The 17,948-nt window shown below is 45.3% G+C and overlaps 1 protein-coding gene across 4 annotated transcripts in view; it reads right to left on the bottom strand.

Moving 5' to 3' along the window:
- Positions 1 to 16,220, bottom strand: part of RC3H2 (ring finger and CCCH-type domains 2) — a 49,034-nt gene extending 32,814 nt beyond the window's left edge. For 2 of the 4 annotated variants that reach the window (XM_083721647.1, XM_083721649.1), the window contains exons 1-2: positions 16,040 to 16,198; positions 1,591 to 1,888 (exon numbers count right to left, since the gene is read on the bottom strand). In XM_083721647.1, the coding sequence (XP_083577773.1) occupies positions 1,591 to 1,821 (231 nt within the window). In that variant the 5' untranslated portion in view covers positions 1,822 to 1,888; positions 16,040 to 16,198. Of the gene's footprint in view, positions 1 to 1,590; positions 1,889 to 8,197; positions 8,417 to 16,039 lie in introns of all 4 variants that reach the window. The other 2 variants (XM_083721646.1, XM_083721648.1) reach the window with 2 other exon arrangements.
- Positions 16,221 to 17,948: the final 1,728 nt, after the last annotated feature.

Genomic DNA, 17,948 nt, shown 5'->3' with positions numbered 1-17,948 from the left:
AATGTTTTTGCTATTTGAGGAAAGCCTGCCTTGGGGCTTATCCACACTTACCTTTCTTCTGCTCTTTCCAGGCATGGTCTGCACTTTAAAACTCCATGTCAGAGCACCCCCACTTTCACACACCCCTGGAGCTTTCCCTGTGAAAAGCTGCTCTCTAAAGCTCAATCAGACCAAACAGCAATTCGCAGAAAACTTGAGTTGACGTTTGCTCTGCTTGAGCATTAAAGAGTGGGTTTTCGGGGGGAAAGCTCCAAGGCAAAAAAAAAATCCTCACGCTCAGACATGGAGCTTTTAAGCGCGGACTTGTACTTGGAAAAAGTGGAACAAAAGGTAAGTGCAGATAAGCCCTTCACCTGAAACTGAAGGCAAAGAAGGCAACAAAACAAAAGACCAATGAAACAGAAGGAATAAAATCAATGCAGTATCAGAACTATAAAATGGAAACATACTGGCACGGTTTCCATATAATGCTAATATTTTTCTAGGCAAGCTTAACCACAAGCCCAGGTTCTGACAACATGCTAAACCAAACCATGGCTTTGTTTAATGCAGCAACAAAATTACTGGAGGTGCAAATTAGCCACCATTCCCTCTATGGAAGCCTGCACCTCTGCAGAAAGCCATGGTTTGGCTTAGCAGTACATGCAAACAAGGTTGCTATGAAATTAACAAGTATATGGTGCCTCCTCTCTCCCTTCTCCTCCAGACCCCCCTTTTCTGCCTGGCCTTTGGCTTGTCAACTTTAATGCCCAACTATAATCAAACTTTAAGTATGTGGCACAGGGCTTGCCCACATAATTATAATAATATAATAATAATTTATTATTTATACACCCATCCGGCTGGTTTTCCCCAGCCACTCTGGGCGGCTCCCAACAGAATATTAAAAACATGATAAAACATCAAACATTAAAAACTTCCCTAAACAGGGTTGCCTTCAGATGTCTTCTAAAAGTCAGATAGTTGTTTATTTCCTTGACATCTGATGAGAAGGGGTTCCACGGGGCGGGCGCCACTACTGAGAAGGCCTCTGCCTGGTTCCCTGTAACCTCACTTCTCGCAATGAGGGAACCACCAGAAGGCCCTCGGAAATGGACCTGAGTGTCCGGGCTGAATGATGGGAATAGAAACACTCCTTCAGGTATACTGAGAGGTAGAGCTCAGTATCAGATGATACTGAGCTCTACCTCTCAGTATACCCATCCCAAACCCATTCTCCCCTCCCTTCCCTGTGGCAACAAGCTGGTTCAGGAGGGCCAGTATATGCCATGGAGCATGTGCAGTGCTGTCCTTTGACCAAGGGGAATGGCCAGAAAATGGGGGTTAGGGGCACCAGCAAGGAGGCTGCCTCCACTTTCCCCAGCATCTGCTTGCCTTATGCAAAGAACAGCTGAAAAAAAGAGAGATTCCCTTCTCCATCTATTTCCAGTTAAGGTATTTGAACTCCCAGTGTGTTTTTCCAGCTCCTGTACACAAGCAAAAATTCACAGAAGGATCAGACCAGATATTATTATTATTATTATTATTATTATTATTATTATTATTAATGAGAGCTATAAATTCTAACCAAAACAAGCTCCTTTCCTTTACCTGGGCTCCAACTAATTGGAGAAGTGCAAAGTTTACAGGAAGCACATCAATGTCAGTGTTGATGGCTGTCTGGTCAAAAGGGCAGGCCTTGCGGTGAAGCTTATTCAAGCAGGTCTTGCAGACCGTGTGTGAGCAGCCTAAGCTGATGGGCTTGTGCACATTCTCGTCGAATTCGTTGTAGCAGATTGGGCAGGACAGGAACTCTGTCCACTGAGCCGCCTGCACAGGCATCGTGAAAGCCAGGCACTCAGTCAGATAGCTAGCAAACCATGCTGTCTCTTGTTCAGGGGTCTGGCGGCTGTGAAGCAAATAAATAAATAAATAAATAAATAAATATTTTTCTCCAGCTATATCCAAAGCTGATCACCAGCCACCACTGACACAATGACCTTACCCACCCACTCCAAATGGTTTTGTAAATATATAGTTCCATGTAAGTGTCTACAGTTCATGTACAGTGAAGAGCTTCCCATCCATTGAAGTGTTAAAAACAGTGCATTTGATAACTAAGAGGTCACAGCTAATCCATTATTTTTTTGTTCTGGAGTAAGGTTCCATGTGAGTAGAAAGTATCATGGCAACACTATGAGTTACTATGACTTTACTGAATTGTATTAATTGCATTGATGACCCTGTTGCTGCTGTTTGCTTTATTTATACACCATTTTGTTTGATATTATGATGATTGCAGTGTTTGTTTTTAATGCTATTATTAATATTGTGAACTGCTTTGAGTTCAACATTTGTTGTTGGAAAAGTGGAATACAAATATTGTATCAAATCAAATATACAAATGCATTTTTGAATACAGACATATGTACATTCCTTTGCTTTTTCAAGCTGCAAAAAAGGTTGGGAGGTGTTCGTTTTCATTTAAAAACAAAAAGCAAAACACACAGCTGTCCACTACCTAGGATGCTACACTGGCATAGGGGTGCAGGTTGACATTCTTGCTCAGTGGCAAACAGCAGACAGGTTAAGATGGCATACATATATCTTAGATCAGCTACAAAAGCACATGAACGCCTCAGTGTTGAGAAGGAAGACTGCAAATATAGTCGTATCTTGGTTTTTGAACAGCTTAGGTCTTGAATGTTTTGGCTGCCAAACGTCGCAACCCCTGAAGTGACTATTCCAGTTTGCAAAATATTTTTGAAAGCCGAACATCCGATGGGGCTTCCATTGCTTCCAATTGACTGCAGGAACTTCCTGCAGCCAATCAGAAGCCATGCTTTGGTTTCCAAACGTTTTGGAAGTCGAACGGACTTCCGGAATGGATTCCATTTAACATCCAAGGTATGACTGTATAGCATTGTTTCTGTCCCTCAGTGGCTTAGCCTGAGTTACAAACAAACTACTTGGCAATTAGGCAATTATCTGGCTGCACCTACCCATCTGAACTCACTATTTGCTACACAAGCCTTGTCTTTTGAGCCTGCAAATGGAATACACGCCCCCCACCCCCGCAAACACTACGCCACACTTTCCAAATGTCTCTTTTTTCCAGGGAGAGTCCCAGATTTACAGAAGCTGATGTGATCCTGGAATGCCCCACTTTTCCTTAATATGTCTCTATTTTCATCAGAGAAGTGTTGTAGGATACAGAGTTATGCAACCCCTGAGCCAAGGAGATAAGTAGCTATACAACCTTTAGAAGACATCTGAAGACAGTCCTGTATAGGGAAGTTTTAAAATGTTTATTGTTTTATTATGTTTGTATATATGTTGGAAGTCGCCTAGAGTAGTTGGGGCAACTCTGTCATATGGGCAGGATATACAGTGAGGGGGGAAAGTATATGATTCCCTGATAAATTTGCCCATTTGCCCTCTGACGAAGAAATGACCAGTCCATAATTTTAATGGTAGGTTTCATGGTATTCTGTCTCTCACAGCTACAATAAACCTACCATTAAAATTATGGACTGGCCATTTCTTCGTCAGAGGGCAAATGGGCAAGTTTAACAGGGGGTCATATATTTTCCCCCCTCACTGTAAATAATAAAAAGATGATGATGATGATGGAATAGGATGTCCCTATTTCCATTGGAGAGATGTTGAATGGTATGCTAACCTCAAAAGATCCTGCCACAACAGTCAGTGAATGGGCTAAACAAAACACTTTCGGCCTACTGGCAAAAGCAAAAAAGGTCGGGGCACAGCCTAGCCTCCTTTGGAAACAAGTTCCACAATCTGGTTACAGCCGCTGAGAAAGTCATCTCTCTCCACCAGGGAAGAGGTAGGCAGTTAAAATAAAGATAACGTACCTCCAAGCTCAGATGGAATGGGGGGGGGGCACTTTTGCAGGTGATTTTACACGACACAGCTAGGTTAGCCAACAGGTGTTTGGCATCTAATGCCTTGGGTGTCTCTAATCCTGCCAAACTCCCAGCTTCCAAAGCAGTAACATCCACATCCATACCCACAGCCGACGACAATGCAATTTTAACACACAGGCACAGTTCAACTCTTTGAGAACTATGGCCAATCACATTTAACCAACCTGTCCTTTGTAACATCTCAGGTTTGGGAGATGCAAAACCAATCTGTTTGTTTGTTTGTTTGCAAAGCTTTTTCTATTTGGCAGAGTCAGAGCTGTGGGCACACTGGGATTACGTGGAAGCATGGGAGTGGGGAGAAAGAGCACAGAATGCGATATTAGGAATGGCTTCCTGAGCATCTGTTTTGTTACCCAACTCCTAAATTAAGTTTCTAGCCTTTAGGTTCATGAAGAAATGATTGAAATTGTAGGCAATCCCTGTTGCTGAATCACATAAGCCTAATGAACAGCAGTGGGGCATTGGTGCCCATCCCCACGGTCAGCAAAACGATAATGAATTATGCAAAATAAGGGAATGTGCATTATTTACACAGCCTGGGCAAGTTCAACTCCAGCATTTTAATTTTGTTAGGATGGGAATGCACAGAGAATGGATACCAAGAAGGCACTGAAACCTGGAGTGGAGCTATTTCAACATTCTCACAAGCCACATCCTGGCTCCCAAATTGAGAGCTGCACATCAAAACTGAAATGGGAAGCAGCCCCACGCACAGTGGGCAGGCCTTGACTTTCAGGTACCACAAGCAGGAAAACCACTAAACTGGCTGCTTGTGATGGGCACCAGCAATCTCACAGCAATATGCCTCTCAGTAACATGCAATGGCTGTATGGATGTGATGATGGGCAGGGTGAGGGCCAGCAAGCAGAGACTGAATCCCAACAAGGCAGAGGCACTATAGATGAGCAGTTGCTGGATCTAGGAATTACACATATTGCCTGTTCTGGATGGGGTTGCAATCCCTCTGGTGCCAGCTGATGGGTGGGTGGGCATTTTTTGGGGGGGAAAGGTCCTTGTGGGCCAAACTAGACCCTCTGGCGGGCTAAAATTGGCCTACAGGCTGGAGGTTCCCCACCCCTGTTATAAGGAATGATTGTTTACAGCTGGAATTTTTTAGTATTGTTGGTTTTATTATGTATTGAGGTTTAACACATTTTCTTTGCTACCTGCTCTGGGGCAGCTTTATACAGTGAAAGTATGGGCTATGAATAGGTTGCATACAACTAAGCTCTACTATGAGTAGTTCTATTTAAATTAATGAGCCTAAGTTTGCCATGCCCATTGATTTAAACGGATCTGCTCTGAGTAAGACTGCCCTGGGTACAACCCTAAGTTTTAAAATAAATATGGGCAGCTTTATCCGAAGACCCTTATTCATGCTACCTTCTCCAGGAGCCAAAGACAGCTCCAGGCAGAAGGGAGGAGCTGGCAAAGATGAAGGCTTTGGGCTAGATGTCTTCAGCAGGCTAATGCTTGCCTTGCTTCTGTTGCTGCTGCCCACGGTCATATCTTCCTCTTCCAGGCCCAATACACACTGCCTGCCAGGGAGAGGCTACTGGTTCTCTTGCTTGCACCTGTCACTGCACCCTGGTTCAGAGGCAGAAGGAGCAGCAACAGCAGCGCTTGAAGGCTCCAGGGCCGGCAGTGGTAGTCCCTGTTGAGGAACGGGCCTTGGCAGGGCCCCAGCCCTGTCAAATCCTGATGCTGGCACTTGCAAAGAACCACTGGGTCATCATTCAACCCACCAACTGGGGTAGATTCAAAGAGTCAGGGCTTGGACCTTGTTATGCAGCTGAAAAACAGGAATGAAAATATGCAGCCACATTAGATTCTCGTGAAGGTGAACAAGGAAGACAGTAAATCACTTCTGCATAGTGGGCAAATCTGAATTGCACCTGAATTCCTCAGTTTCTGATTTCATATTTCACTTGGGCTTTGGCTGTGCAACAATCTAATTAGTAGCAACACATTAAAGTGCTTACTAGAATGCTGCTGATTAAGACTTGCTTTTTTGCATACACTTTAATTACAACCATCTGTTAAAAAATTCTGTTTGGAACCTCAGCTATCTAATGCCCTTAAGCAACAGGATATGCTTGATACACAGTGTTCTTATCTGCACTCAGAGTATTAACATTTGGAAGGATTATTATTTCTGATTCTTCCAACTTCTGATTTCTGTGCTGCTTTTGCTGGTGTAACATGTACAGGCGTTCCCCACGCGTGATCAACTCACAAGTGACCATGTATATGCACAGTGCCGGAAAATAAAATAATTCAGTTCTGTAGGGTGCTTTTTAAAAACAAAAAACAAAAAACAAAAGTGCCCCATGATATTCTTGCAAGGGAGCTGGTAAAATGTGGGTTGAACGAGGTAAGCTTTAGGTGGATTTATAGCTGGTTGACTGACTGAACCCAAAGATTTCTCATTAATGGTTCCTTGTCATCCTGGAAAAAAGTGACCAAGTGAGGTGCTGCAGGGTTCTGTCCTGGGTCCATTGTTGTTTGATGTCTTTATAAACAACTTGGATGAAGGAACTGAGGGAATGCTCATCCACTTTGCAGATGGCACCAAACTGGAAGGGCTAGCTAATGACGCTAAAGACAGAATCAGAATTCAAAATGACCTCAACATATTGGAGAACAGGGCCCAGGCTAACAAAATGAATTTCAATAAGGACAAAAGTCAGGGCTTGCACTTAGGGAGGAAGAACCAGTTGCACAAATATAGGATGGGGGACACCTGGCTAACTAGCAATACATGTGAAAATAACTTAGGAGTCTTAGTAATGCACAAACTTAACATAAGTCAACTCTGTGATGCAGCAGCGAAACAGCTAATGCTATTCTCAGCTGCATCAACAGAAGTATAGTGTCCAGATCAAGGGAAGTAACAGTACCACTCTATTCTGCCTTGGCCAGACCATACTTGGAATTCTGTGTATAATTCTGGGCAGCACAATTTAAGAAGGATGTTGACAAGCTGGAAGGTGTGCAGAGGAGGGCAACCAAGATGATCAAGGGTCTGGAAACCAAGCCTAATGAGGAACAGTTGAAGGAGCTGGATATGCTTCGCCTGGAAAAGAGGAGACTGAGAAGAGATATGATAGCCATCTTCAAATATCTTAAGGGCTGTCACATGGAAAAGGCAGCAAGCTTGTTTTCTCCTGCCATGGAGGGCAGGACTCGAACCAATGGCTTCAAGTGACAAGAGAGGAGATTTTGACTAAACATTCGGGAAAACCTTTCTGACAAAGCTGTTCGACAGTGGAACAGTCTCCCTCAGGAGGCGCTGGACTTTCCTTCCTTGGAGGTTTTTAAGCAGAGGCTTTTGGATGGCCATCTGTCATGGATGCTTGAGCTGAGATTCCTGCCTTGCCAGGGGTCGGACTAGATAAACCCTACGGTCCCTTCCAACTCTTCAATTCTATAATTCTGCGATTCTATGATCTGGCATCACAAAGAACAGTGGAGGTTTCTCCTTTGTAACTGTGCTCAGCAGCAACTGTTAAACACATCCGCTGTGAATTTGTCCTGAAGGAGGATAACAGCAACTATTAGCCATTAAAATTTAAATAAAACCTCCATGGTCAGAGCCAGTATACCTTTGTTTATTAGATGTACGGGACAAAATAACAGAAGATGCTGGGAGCAACATGGGTTGAAAGAGTTTTGCATGGGTTTTGCAATCTTTCAGATGAGCTTCAAGCAAAATTGGTTTATTTATTGCCCCTACCCCCCAATCTCCCCAGGTCTTCAGGATGGGCAGGGTTAGCCTTTCAAATAAAATAAATAAATAAATAAATAAATAAATAAATAAATAACACAGCTTCCTTAGACCAAGTGCCTCACAGCTCAATCCCAACTATGGATAAATTATTTTTAAATTAATGGCACTTGCTTCTAAGTGAACATAGCTAGAGAGATGCTTGTTTATGTGCAATTTTAAGCAGATTTCTCTGAAACTAAGCTTGACTGAAACCAACTTGACATACTTTCAAATAGTTGTTGTTGTTGTTGAAACTGCATTACAATGTTACTAAAAACAAAGCCATGGTTTCAGTGGCACCAAACTCCATGCTTTGGCTAGTTACAACTAGTGAGAATTACACAGTGTCTTCAGGGAGGCGAGAGTCACTAATTTCCATCCAAACCAAACATGAATTTGTCTAGTCTATAGAAAGGGGAGGATTCAAAAATTATATTGAGCTGGAGCACCTCGGTCAGTTCACTACTTGCACTCAACAAGGTATTCGCATGGAATTACTTACAGAGAGGACTTCCGTCTTTTACACACCAGTTTTCTTCTGTAGCAGCCAGATAGAGACCTGAGTCATAGTCAAAGCCCAGGGAAGAACAGCAGTCACAATAATAGCACCCTGCATCGTTTAGACGTGATGACTTGAAGCTTAAATAAACCTTCTCTAGATAGAACAGACTCACTTATTTCTGCACATTGCATGATGTCTGCCACAAGCCAGGGCTCAGTCCTGGAATATGTGAAGAAATAAAGAAGACACACACCCTGAGCATGTGCAGAATGCCATTCCTTCATGTCTCATTAGCCCCTGCCTACTCCCACATTGCTGGGGCCAGCAGACAAAACTTCCAGATCACACAATCTGTCTTTAGAACTGAAGCACCAGCCACAACTAGGCCTCCCTATTAGAAGAGTTTCATATAGTGAATGGCTGCATTCGGGTGTCATGCTAAACCATGACTTATAGTGATTGGAACAAACGAGGTTTTCCTTGGCCCACTCCCCTGTGGTGCTGCTATGCTGGCCAAGGAGATCAAAAGCTTCTGCTTCCATTTTTCTTCCTTAACCACAGATTGGTGCTATGTCCAAATGCCCAAACTGTGGTTAATTTTAACTATGGTTTGTTGAAGCAACCCTGCTTCATGCCCATGGACTGAAATTTAAACCATAGTTCACATGAAACAGAGATTGGTCCAGGCCATAGTATATCATAGTTGATGGCTTATTGTGGACATGGAGATCACTCCTGCTGTGCTCCCTGCAATAAACTATAATCCATGGCTTAGTGCTACATCTGAACCAGGGATTGTGGCTTGTTCATGAATACAAACCTTGGCTTGAGCAAAGTGAGAGCCATCTACACCTTCACGGCAAGCCATTAACTATGGTTTACCACAACCTGTGAATGCAGCCTGTCAGCCTTGCATGAAATAAGAAGCTGAGGTTAATAAAGAATGAAAGTGAAAGCTTTGGATCACCTCCTTATAAGAGCACTGCAGGAAAAGGGGAGGGGGTGAGCTTGTGATTTGCCTAGGCTTATTCTCTTAATGATAAACAGTAGCCTTCCCCAGCCTAGTAGCCTGAAGCATGCGGAAGGCGCAACTCTCACCCTCCCTAGCCATGCTGCCTGTGGGAGGTGCAGTAGAGGTCTGGAGGAAGTACAGTGGTACCTCTGGTTGCGAACGAAATCCGTTCCGGAGGCCTGTTTGCAACATGAGCAGAACGCAACCAGCGTCTGCGTGTGCGCGGGTCGCGACTCACCGCTTCCATGCATGCGTGTGACGTTATTTTGCGCGTCTGCACATGCGGGAGCGGCAAAACCCGGAAGTAACCCATTCCGGTACTTCTGGGTTGTCGCGGCACGCAACCTGAAAACGCTCAACCTGAAGCAAACGTAACATGAGGTATGACTGTATAGTGGGGTGGAGGGAAGCAAATACTGCACAGCACGTTATTGGCTGTGCTGCATGCTGGACCCTCCCCTAACTGAGGGTACAGTGAGTGCTCTGTCATCCAGTCCTTGAACCTGCAGGTGCTGTTGGTTTGTTTTAAATAAAATCTCCTCCATCCACAATGACTGTGGATGAGGATGCTGATCTGACTTGTGTAAGTGAAACCTGGGCAGATGAGCAGCAAGGAGTTGGGTTTTCCCCAGCAGGGTATTTTTTGCCAACCTGGGTATTCAGGGCAGCATGAGGGGGGGGGTTTGGGGGGGTGTCCTGTAATACTCTCTTTCTAGGCTTACCACATGACCAAATTCAAGTAGAGGACATGTTAGGAGGCTGCTGGTATACTGCCCAGTTGTCTTCCTGCTTGAGCTGACATAGGCAGTCTCTATACAGTGAACCACTGAGCTGTTGGTCATGGGGGACTTCAATATTCATGCTGGATCTGGGGCAGCTGAGTACTTCATGCCTATCATGACAAAGATGGGGCCTTCTGAACATGCATTGGTCCAATGCTTACAGCTGGACATGCTCTGGACAGACAGAAAGAGGGTTATCTGAGAGTGGAGGCTATTATCAACATTCCCTTTTCATGATCAAGTCACCCCCTGGTGAAATTCAGGCTGTCACTGTCCTTTTCTCTATGTGGAAGAAGGGTATCAGTTAGGATGGCCCACTCTGACAGAAAGATGCCAACAACTACTACTACTACTACTTCCAGAGGTTGAGTCAAACAGATTCCCAAACAGTTGGGGCTCCTACCTCCCCAGCTGATAGGACTGATGCTCCTGTCTAAGTCCCATGGAGTGGAGAGGTGACCCAGGATCACTCCTACTTGATAAAGCCCAGATAGCTCTGTGGTACACCAGGGAGTAGAGGGTGCTCAAGCAGGTTGGGAGATGGCTTGAATGTGTGGAGGAAAACTCCAGACAAATGCAACTGAATTAGTATTCATTTATTATTGAGTCTGCTTAGCAGCAGTGAAGGAGGCAAAGAGTGTTTCTTTGCTTCTTCCATTGCATCCTTTATATGCTGTCCAGCGGAGCTATTTTGTTGCATTTAACAAATTGGCCTAAATGAGTTTTTGGAACCCACAGCATCCTGCTATGTCTTGTTTGCAAGACATTTTAAGGATAAAATTGTATCTGCCAGGACTTGGACTCCACTATTGTAGCAGGTCAGTCTCAAGAGGTACCCAGAGTACTGTCTGGGCCAGTTTTGTTGGACAAATTCTAGCTGACATGGCTTGAGGTTGTGGACAATGTGTTGGTGGATCACTTGACTTCTTGCTCTTGCCCCTCAAAGCTGGTAAAATCTATGGGGGTGGGGCTTGTTAGGCAGGGAGGGGAGGGATTAATGCCTCGTTGCAATATGGAGCATTCCCAGGCAACCTGAGATAGGTGGTGTTAAGGTCACTCCTGGTCAATATTCCCTGGACCCAAACGATATGGACAAAATAGAGGAGTCACTCCTATCCCTTTCTTGTGCAAGGTTCTCAAGTGTGCAGTCACTAACCAGCAAAAGACAATCTTGGATGGGACTGATTTTCTGGACAATTCCTATTGGAGTTTGTTCCTGCTCTTGGAAGAAAAACTGCCAATATGATGACCTACGTTGGGAGAGATGGAAGTGTCACCCTGTTGATTGTCCTCTCAGTGGCTTTTGATACCATCCATCTTGCTATCCTTTTAGAGTTAAAAATGGGTGGTGCTGCCTTGTTGTGGTACCAGTTGTAGCTGTATGGTTAGCTCCAGAAGGTGGTGTCTTTGGGGGGGGGGGTATTGTTTGGTCCCAAGGAATCTCCAATGCAGGTTTCTGCAATGTTCAGTTTTATCCCCCATGCTATTCTACATCATGCTGCTGAGTGGAGACATTCAGAGTTTGGGAGTGTGTCATCAGTACTCCAATCCAGTTAAGGCAGAGACACTGTTAGTAGTCTGTACAGGGTGTGTGTGTAACCTGTTAGGATGGGATCACACCTCTCCTGAAGGAGCAGGTACTCAGCTTGGGGGTACTATTGGATCCATCAACGTCACTGCAGACACAAGTGGCTTGCATGGTGCAGAGCACCATCCCTCTGCCCTGTCTGGTGGCCCAGCTGCAACCCCATCTGGATTAGGATAGCCTGGCTTTGGTGGTCTATGATCTAATAACCTCTAGTTAGATTATTGCATTATATGTTGAGCGGCCTTTGAAGATAGTTTAGAAACTGATGCTTCTGCAAAATAATTGACTCCGACCAGCTAGCCCAATGGGGAAGGGTGCTAACAAGCCAAGAGAGGAGGTTGGAAGAACCAGAAGATGACCCCTGACCTGTCACAGAGAACTTGGCACTGCCTCTGCCATTGCAGCAGACCCACACCCCTGAAAGAAACATGTTCCTTGAAGTGCACCAGTCTCTTAGAGAGTATTATGAGTGTGCTGTGTCTCGCCTTTAAGGGGGGGGGGGAGGGCATGACCAGTTGTAATGTCTTCTTCAAAGCTACTGTCTGTCTTGGACCCATGATGTCATTCTTTAACTCTTTAACTATACAATCTGTTAACGTAGCCTGACCTGTACCATTGCAAGCCTTGAATGAAGCTTATTTTCCCCCCCTCACACATAAGCATTTGAGTGGGAGCCTGGACCATCTTTCCACCTATGAGCCTACCTAGACCCTATGACAATAATCTCAGGTCCTTCTTAGGGTACCACCTCCAAAAGAGGTTTGCAGTGAGAGAATAGGCCTTTTCAGTGGTAGCTGGCCCCCAACCCTGTAATCTGCAGAATGCTTTCCTGTCACCAACACTGTTATTTTTATGGCACATGGGGAAGACGTTCTTATTCTCCCATGTATTTAAGCACTGATACTGTGTTGGGTCTTTTTGTGTTTTTCTAGTAGAAATTGGTGCTCACCCTGCTGCTGAGTGGGGAAGAGTGGTTTTGTATTCTGACTTATTTTTGTGAGTGAATGCTTCAGTGTAATTTTTAAATACAGTATTTTCTATGGGTTTCTTCAGAACTTCTTTGCAGGAAGCAAAATGCAAATAAGTAAGTAAGTAAATGATAAAAAACATCTGCTTGGCACAGGGCTGAGAAAGACTTGTTTATCATGACATACAAATGCAGCCAGCAAGTGGTATAGGACAGGACACAGAATGGATGCAACCTTTTGTCCTAGAAACCAAAAAATTGCCACTTCTGAGAACAGATAATTCAATTTATTCCACAAAAAGAGCAGCAGCTCAAGGCACACCAAAGCACCACCCTGCTACTTCCATTTATAACTTTGCTTGAACCAAACAAATTTTAAATGAAAATAGTCACATTAGCATTAACATAAAAACATTAGTAACACTTTTTGTATGGCTGTGAGATTTTGTGTGATAGGGTTAAATTGGGGGAGGATAGTTGGGGATTTTTAATGGTAGTTTAATCTGAAATTTATTCTGTTTTAACTCCTTGATTTTTAAATTCTTATTAAATGAATTTTATTTTTTTTATTAAAATGGTGCCAACTTTATTTTAGAATTGTACAAATAAATGTCAAAAAAGTAGGGGGAATAAAAAAAGAATCAATAAAACTAACATGAGAAATTGCCAGGCTATCTGTCCACACAAGCCAGTATTGAGAGACTGACTGCAGCTCTCCAGGGTTTCAGTCAGAGAAGGATCTTTCTCCTTCACTTGCTATCTAATCCTTTTAACTGAATATGCTGGGGACTGAACCTGGGACCTTCTGCATGCAAAGGTATGCGCTCTACAAGTAAGGTATGGCCACTTCCTTGAGGACTGCTTCCTTCGAGCTGAAATCTAAATAAATACGTATAGTTATGTATTTCACTTCTCCAACTCTGCTCCCTTCTACATGGGAAGACAGCCATTCTACTTGAACAATAGCTTGTGAAAAGTCACCTGTGATGGAACTGATATGGCTCAGAAAGTCAAAAGTTATTGGGCACCCCACTGCTGGTGCAAATAACAGAATTCTGAATTACGCAGAGCTCTACCAAAAGGTAGTGATTAAAAGCTCTTGCTTGCGGAATAATTTTGTGCCGCTCAGAAGCTTGCTTCCCTCAAAGTCACATCATAATAATAAACATTGCCATAACTATTTTATCTCTCTAGAAATGGTAATGTTTGTGTTCAGAACCCTTGATTTCAATCAACTATGCCCCCTTGATGGTTCAAGGCACAGACCATCTCTAAGCAGCTGCAGCAAGCTGAGCTAAATAGCTGGCATCTCTTGAGCTATTCTAGCATACATGCTGCATTTTTCTGTGCTGTAAAGTCTAAGCAGTGGAAAGACAAACTGGGCCTTGTTCAGACCACCACGTAGCTGAGCTTCAATACATTTCCACCAGCATTTTGTCTTCAAATTTCCCACAGGATATAAGGATGAAAAGCACTTCTATCATCTTTGAACAGGAGCACAATCAAATTTTAACTCATAAGCTAACTAACCCCACCACATGTAGGTTTATAAAAAATATTTCTACACTCACTAGAAGGAAGGTGTGGTGGCGGGAAACTATAATAAAAATAATGGCATTAGGGTGACAAGTTTTGCAAGGATCTAATTTTAAAGCGACCACCTCTGCATACAGAGCACAATGTTAAAAATAATAATTTTGAGTGTTTGAGCAGGTTGCTTGAAATCAGGGGTGGGGAACCTGTGGGGCTCCAAGGCGTTGTTCCACTCTAACTCCCACTGCTCACATTGGGTGGGACTAATGCAAGTTCAAGCCCAACGACACCAGTGCTGCAGATTCTCCATCCCTGATTTAAACTCTCATGAGGACAAGCAGACGAGGTGGCAAATGGTGGTGCCTTTTGCCTAGAATGAAAGGGCTGCTCCGAACACACCAGAATTCCCACATGAAAAACACTTTCATGTGTGAAACAGCATACAATGCACACATAGATCATCACATGTGACATAAACACAATACACATGTAGCCATGGGAAGCAGTGTCATGTGTTGTGTACTGTTTCTTTGATAAATATTTCCCATGTACAGAAGTTATCATGTCTAAAGCAGTCCTTTAGGGCATTTAGCAACCTGGCTTAACTGTCTGCTTGTGTGCATATACTTGACCTGAACATATTAACATGCTGGGCATGCAACCTCACACCTTTTAAAAATCTGAGCTCTGACTGTAGAATCTTGCAGATACATTTTGTGCAACCTGAAAGCTCATACCCAACATTTTAATCATCTGGGGGCAGGGGGTGCTCACATAGTTCTTCTCAAACTTCCCAATAACCAGGGAAAGTTGAAAGTGGAGGCAAAAGAAGATGACAGAACAGGGTTAGGGGATAGGAAGATAGTGCCTGTCCTACCATTAGGCAGACTAAGGCAGCCAACCTAGGCAACTGCTTCTGGGTATCAGGAAAGGGCAACAAATTGCTAATTATTTTGTTTGTTGCAATTTCACTGTTAGAGGGAGAAACAATTTTGGGGATTTCTTCCTTGAGTGCTAAGGCAGCTACATCGTTCTTGAGTACTATGCATCAAGATCCAGTGTGGTTAGGGAGAAGAGACATCATCTGCTGCTCTGCCTTGGGCAGCAGAATAACTTAGGCTAGCCCTGGAAAGGTGAGATGAAACAAAGTGATGTGTTTCAACAGTGTACACATACACGACCCTTCTTCTTTTGAGGGAGAAAGTTCCCCTTATTCCTCATACAAACTCTTGCCCCAAGAGAAGAGGGGGGATTAGTGTGTGTGAGGCACCCACCCAGGGCACCCCACCCCTGTGCAGCCCAGCTATCAATACTGGGGAGAAAAACATAAAGGGTCCCTTGCCAAAGGCCCAACTAGTGCAGCTGCCTGTTTCTCGCAGCAGCTAACCAGAAGGACTCCCCAATTCGCAAGCAGGACACAGGAGCACAGCAGCACTCGCCCAGCTCACCACCAGCAACCCATCAGCCCCCAGTGACCACGACCCGTAGGGCAGCCTTGTTCCCGAGAGGGACTGCTGGTGGGGAGCCCAGCCTGTGTGTGCATTGGGGGCGGGGGGCTTCTCTCTTTCTCCCGACCCCACGGACTACCAATACTTTTTTGAAGGGGGAGGGAGAGGGAAATGACATCAAAAACAATAACTCCCCGCGTCGTCCCCCTCAAATAATCGACATTCACTTTTCTTCCCTTTGGGGTCTGAGTGGGGGGAGGGGTGATGACCCACACTGAATGGAAGCCCACTCCCCGCACAGCAGCCGGGGGGGGGGGCGGGAACAAACACTGCAGGGGAGTGGGAAGTGGAGGGTCGCCCTTCTTCGCCGCCCCCCTCCCGCTGGGAACGGGCCACGCCCCCTCCCCCCAAATTTCACCCCCTCGGCCCGCGGGGTGAGAGGGCAGAAGGGGGGCGGGGCCGCCTTCCGCCTCACAGCCGCCGCTGGGCCCCCGCCCTCCCGGGCCCCCTACCTGCAGGAGGGCCCGGGATCTCCTCACACCCCCTCAGGGGCGCACCCCGGAGCAGCCCAGCGGCGGCGGCGGCGACGGCGCCTCCTCATCGCGGTGACAGCCGGGAGCCCCGCCCAGATCGGGCCCGGCCCACCTCTCGCGAGCGTTCGCCTGGCAGCCGCGGCCCCGCCCACCTCCACCCAAAAGTCACGTGGACGGAGGCGCGCTTGCTGGGCACGGAGAGAGAGAGAGCATAGGAAGAAGCGTCAGAAGGGCATACCACAGAGATGAAGCGCCCAGATGGGACCGGTAGCGACGATAGATACCGCGCAGCGACGACCGCTCCCCGCTCCTCGTTCCAGCTCGCCAGCCGCTTTGCAACGCGCGTGCGCCCTGCGCAGAAGTGAGGCCGACTGGCGGAAGAGGCGACGTGCGCCGCGGCAGCGCTTCCTGCAATTCGGGCACGTTCGCACAGCCACAGAACGATAGAGCGTTAAAGGGACCCCCGAGGGTCATCTAGCCCACCCTTGCACTTCACCGCACTAGAAACATTCGGTCGTGGCTGGTTTTAATTTTCTTTGCTACTCATTTTGTAACGATACAGTACAATCCTCGTAGGAGTCTTGTGGGGATTAAGCGAGGAAGAGGAGAACCATGTATTATTCTACCTTGAGTTCCTCGGAGAATAGAAATAAACGAATAAATTTAGTAATATTTATCATTTCTGTCATACAGCTTTGTTTTTCATCCGTTGTTATAATTGTTCTCTCTGTTTTACATAAACTAAAAAATGAAACGGGGGCAAAAGCTTTATGAAGAAAATAAGTATAATACTGTATTCCCTCGCCACCCTGTTTTTAAAAGATAAAAGTATTGACAGGCGCCTCCTGCTCATCCTTCAGTGTTTCTCCCCATACATTTGTAGCTCGATTCTGTCCGGAGTGGCAATATAGAAATGAAGAGGGAGAAGATTTGGGGAACACCCGCATCATACATTTAAAGCACATATAATAACCCTGGGGACAGTAGTATGCTAAGATGCCTGAAAACCGTAGCTTCTGTGAGGGTAAAACTACAGTTCCCAGGTTTAGGGGGGGAGGAGTTGTGAGCTTTAAATGGTGCAGATCAGCCTCTGTATTTAAAGCAGGTGGGGAGGAGTGGGAGAAATAAAAGAGGGTAACCCCTGAGGTCCTGAAGTTGGAAGGGTTCATACAATAATAATAATAATATTTTTTATTTATACCCCGCCCTCCCCAGCTAACACCGGGCTAAGAGCAGCTAACATCAAATGTATAACACATTCATATATAGGACAATCAGATTGTCGCACTGGATATTTAGTAAAAGCTTAAGATTTCTCTTCACGCTAGTGATTGATTTCTAGTAAGACACCATACTGTTGAAAGGATATACAGTGGTACCTCTGGTTGCGAATAGGATCCGCTCCGGAGGCCTGTTCGCAACATGAAAGGAACGCAACCCGTGTGCGCACGCGCGGATTGCGATTCGCCGCTTCTGCACATGCGTGTGACGTCATTTTGCATGTCTGCGCATGCGCGAGCGGCGAAACCCGGAGGTAACCCTTTCCGGTACTTCTGGGTCGCTGCGGGACGCAACCTGAAAAAACATATCATGAAGCAAACGTAACAAGAGGTATGACTGTATATTGAGAGCTACTTGGGTGTTTTGTAGGATCAAGTCCCTACTTTCACTTTTGTTATTTTTGCTATTAGTAGTCTCTTGGTTGTCAGATCCAGACCTGTTACACCCCTGTGCACAATGGTCTTGGGGGAGTGCAACACTACATCAGTCTCTTAAGTATTGAGGGAGCTATTTCTGGCCGCCAAAAGCACCAACTCAGCCAGGAGTGACGTTACCTTTTCTAGTTTGGTGTTAATTTCCTCCACTGTTGTTGCAGTCAGCAGACAGT

This window comes from Podarcis gaigeae (genome assembly GCF_964106915.1).
Source record: "Podarcis gaigeae genome assembly, chromosome: Z".
NCBI classification, from domain to species: domain Eukaryota; kingdom Metazoa; phylum Chordata; class Lepidosauria; order Squamata; family Lacertidae; genus Podarcis; species Podarcis gaigeae.
This window is presented reverse-complemented; position numbering and strand designations above follow the sequence as displayed.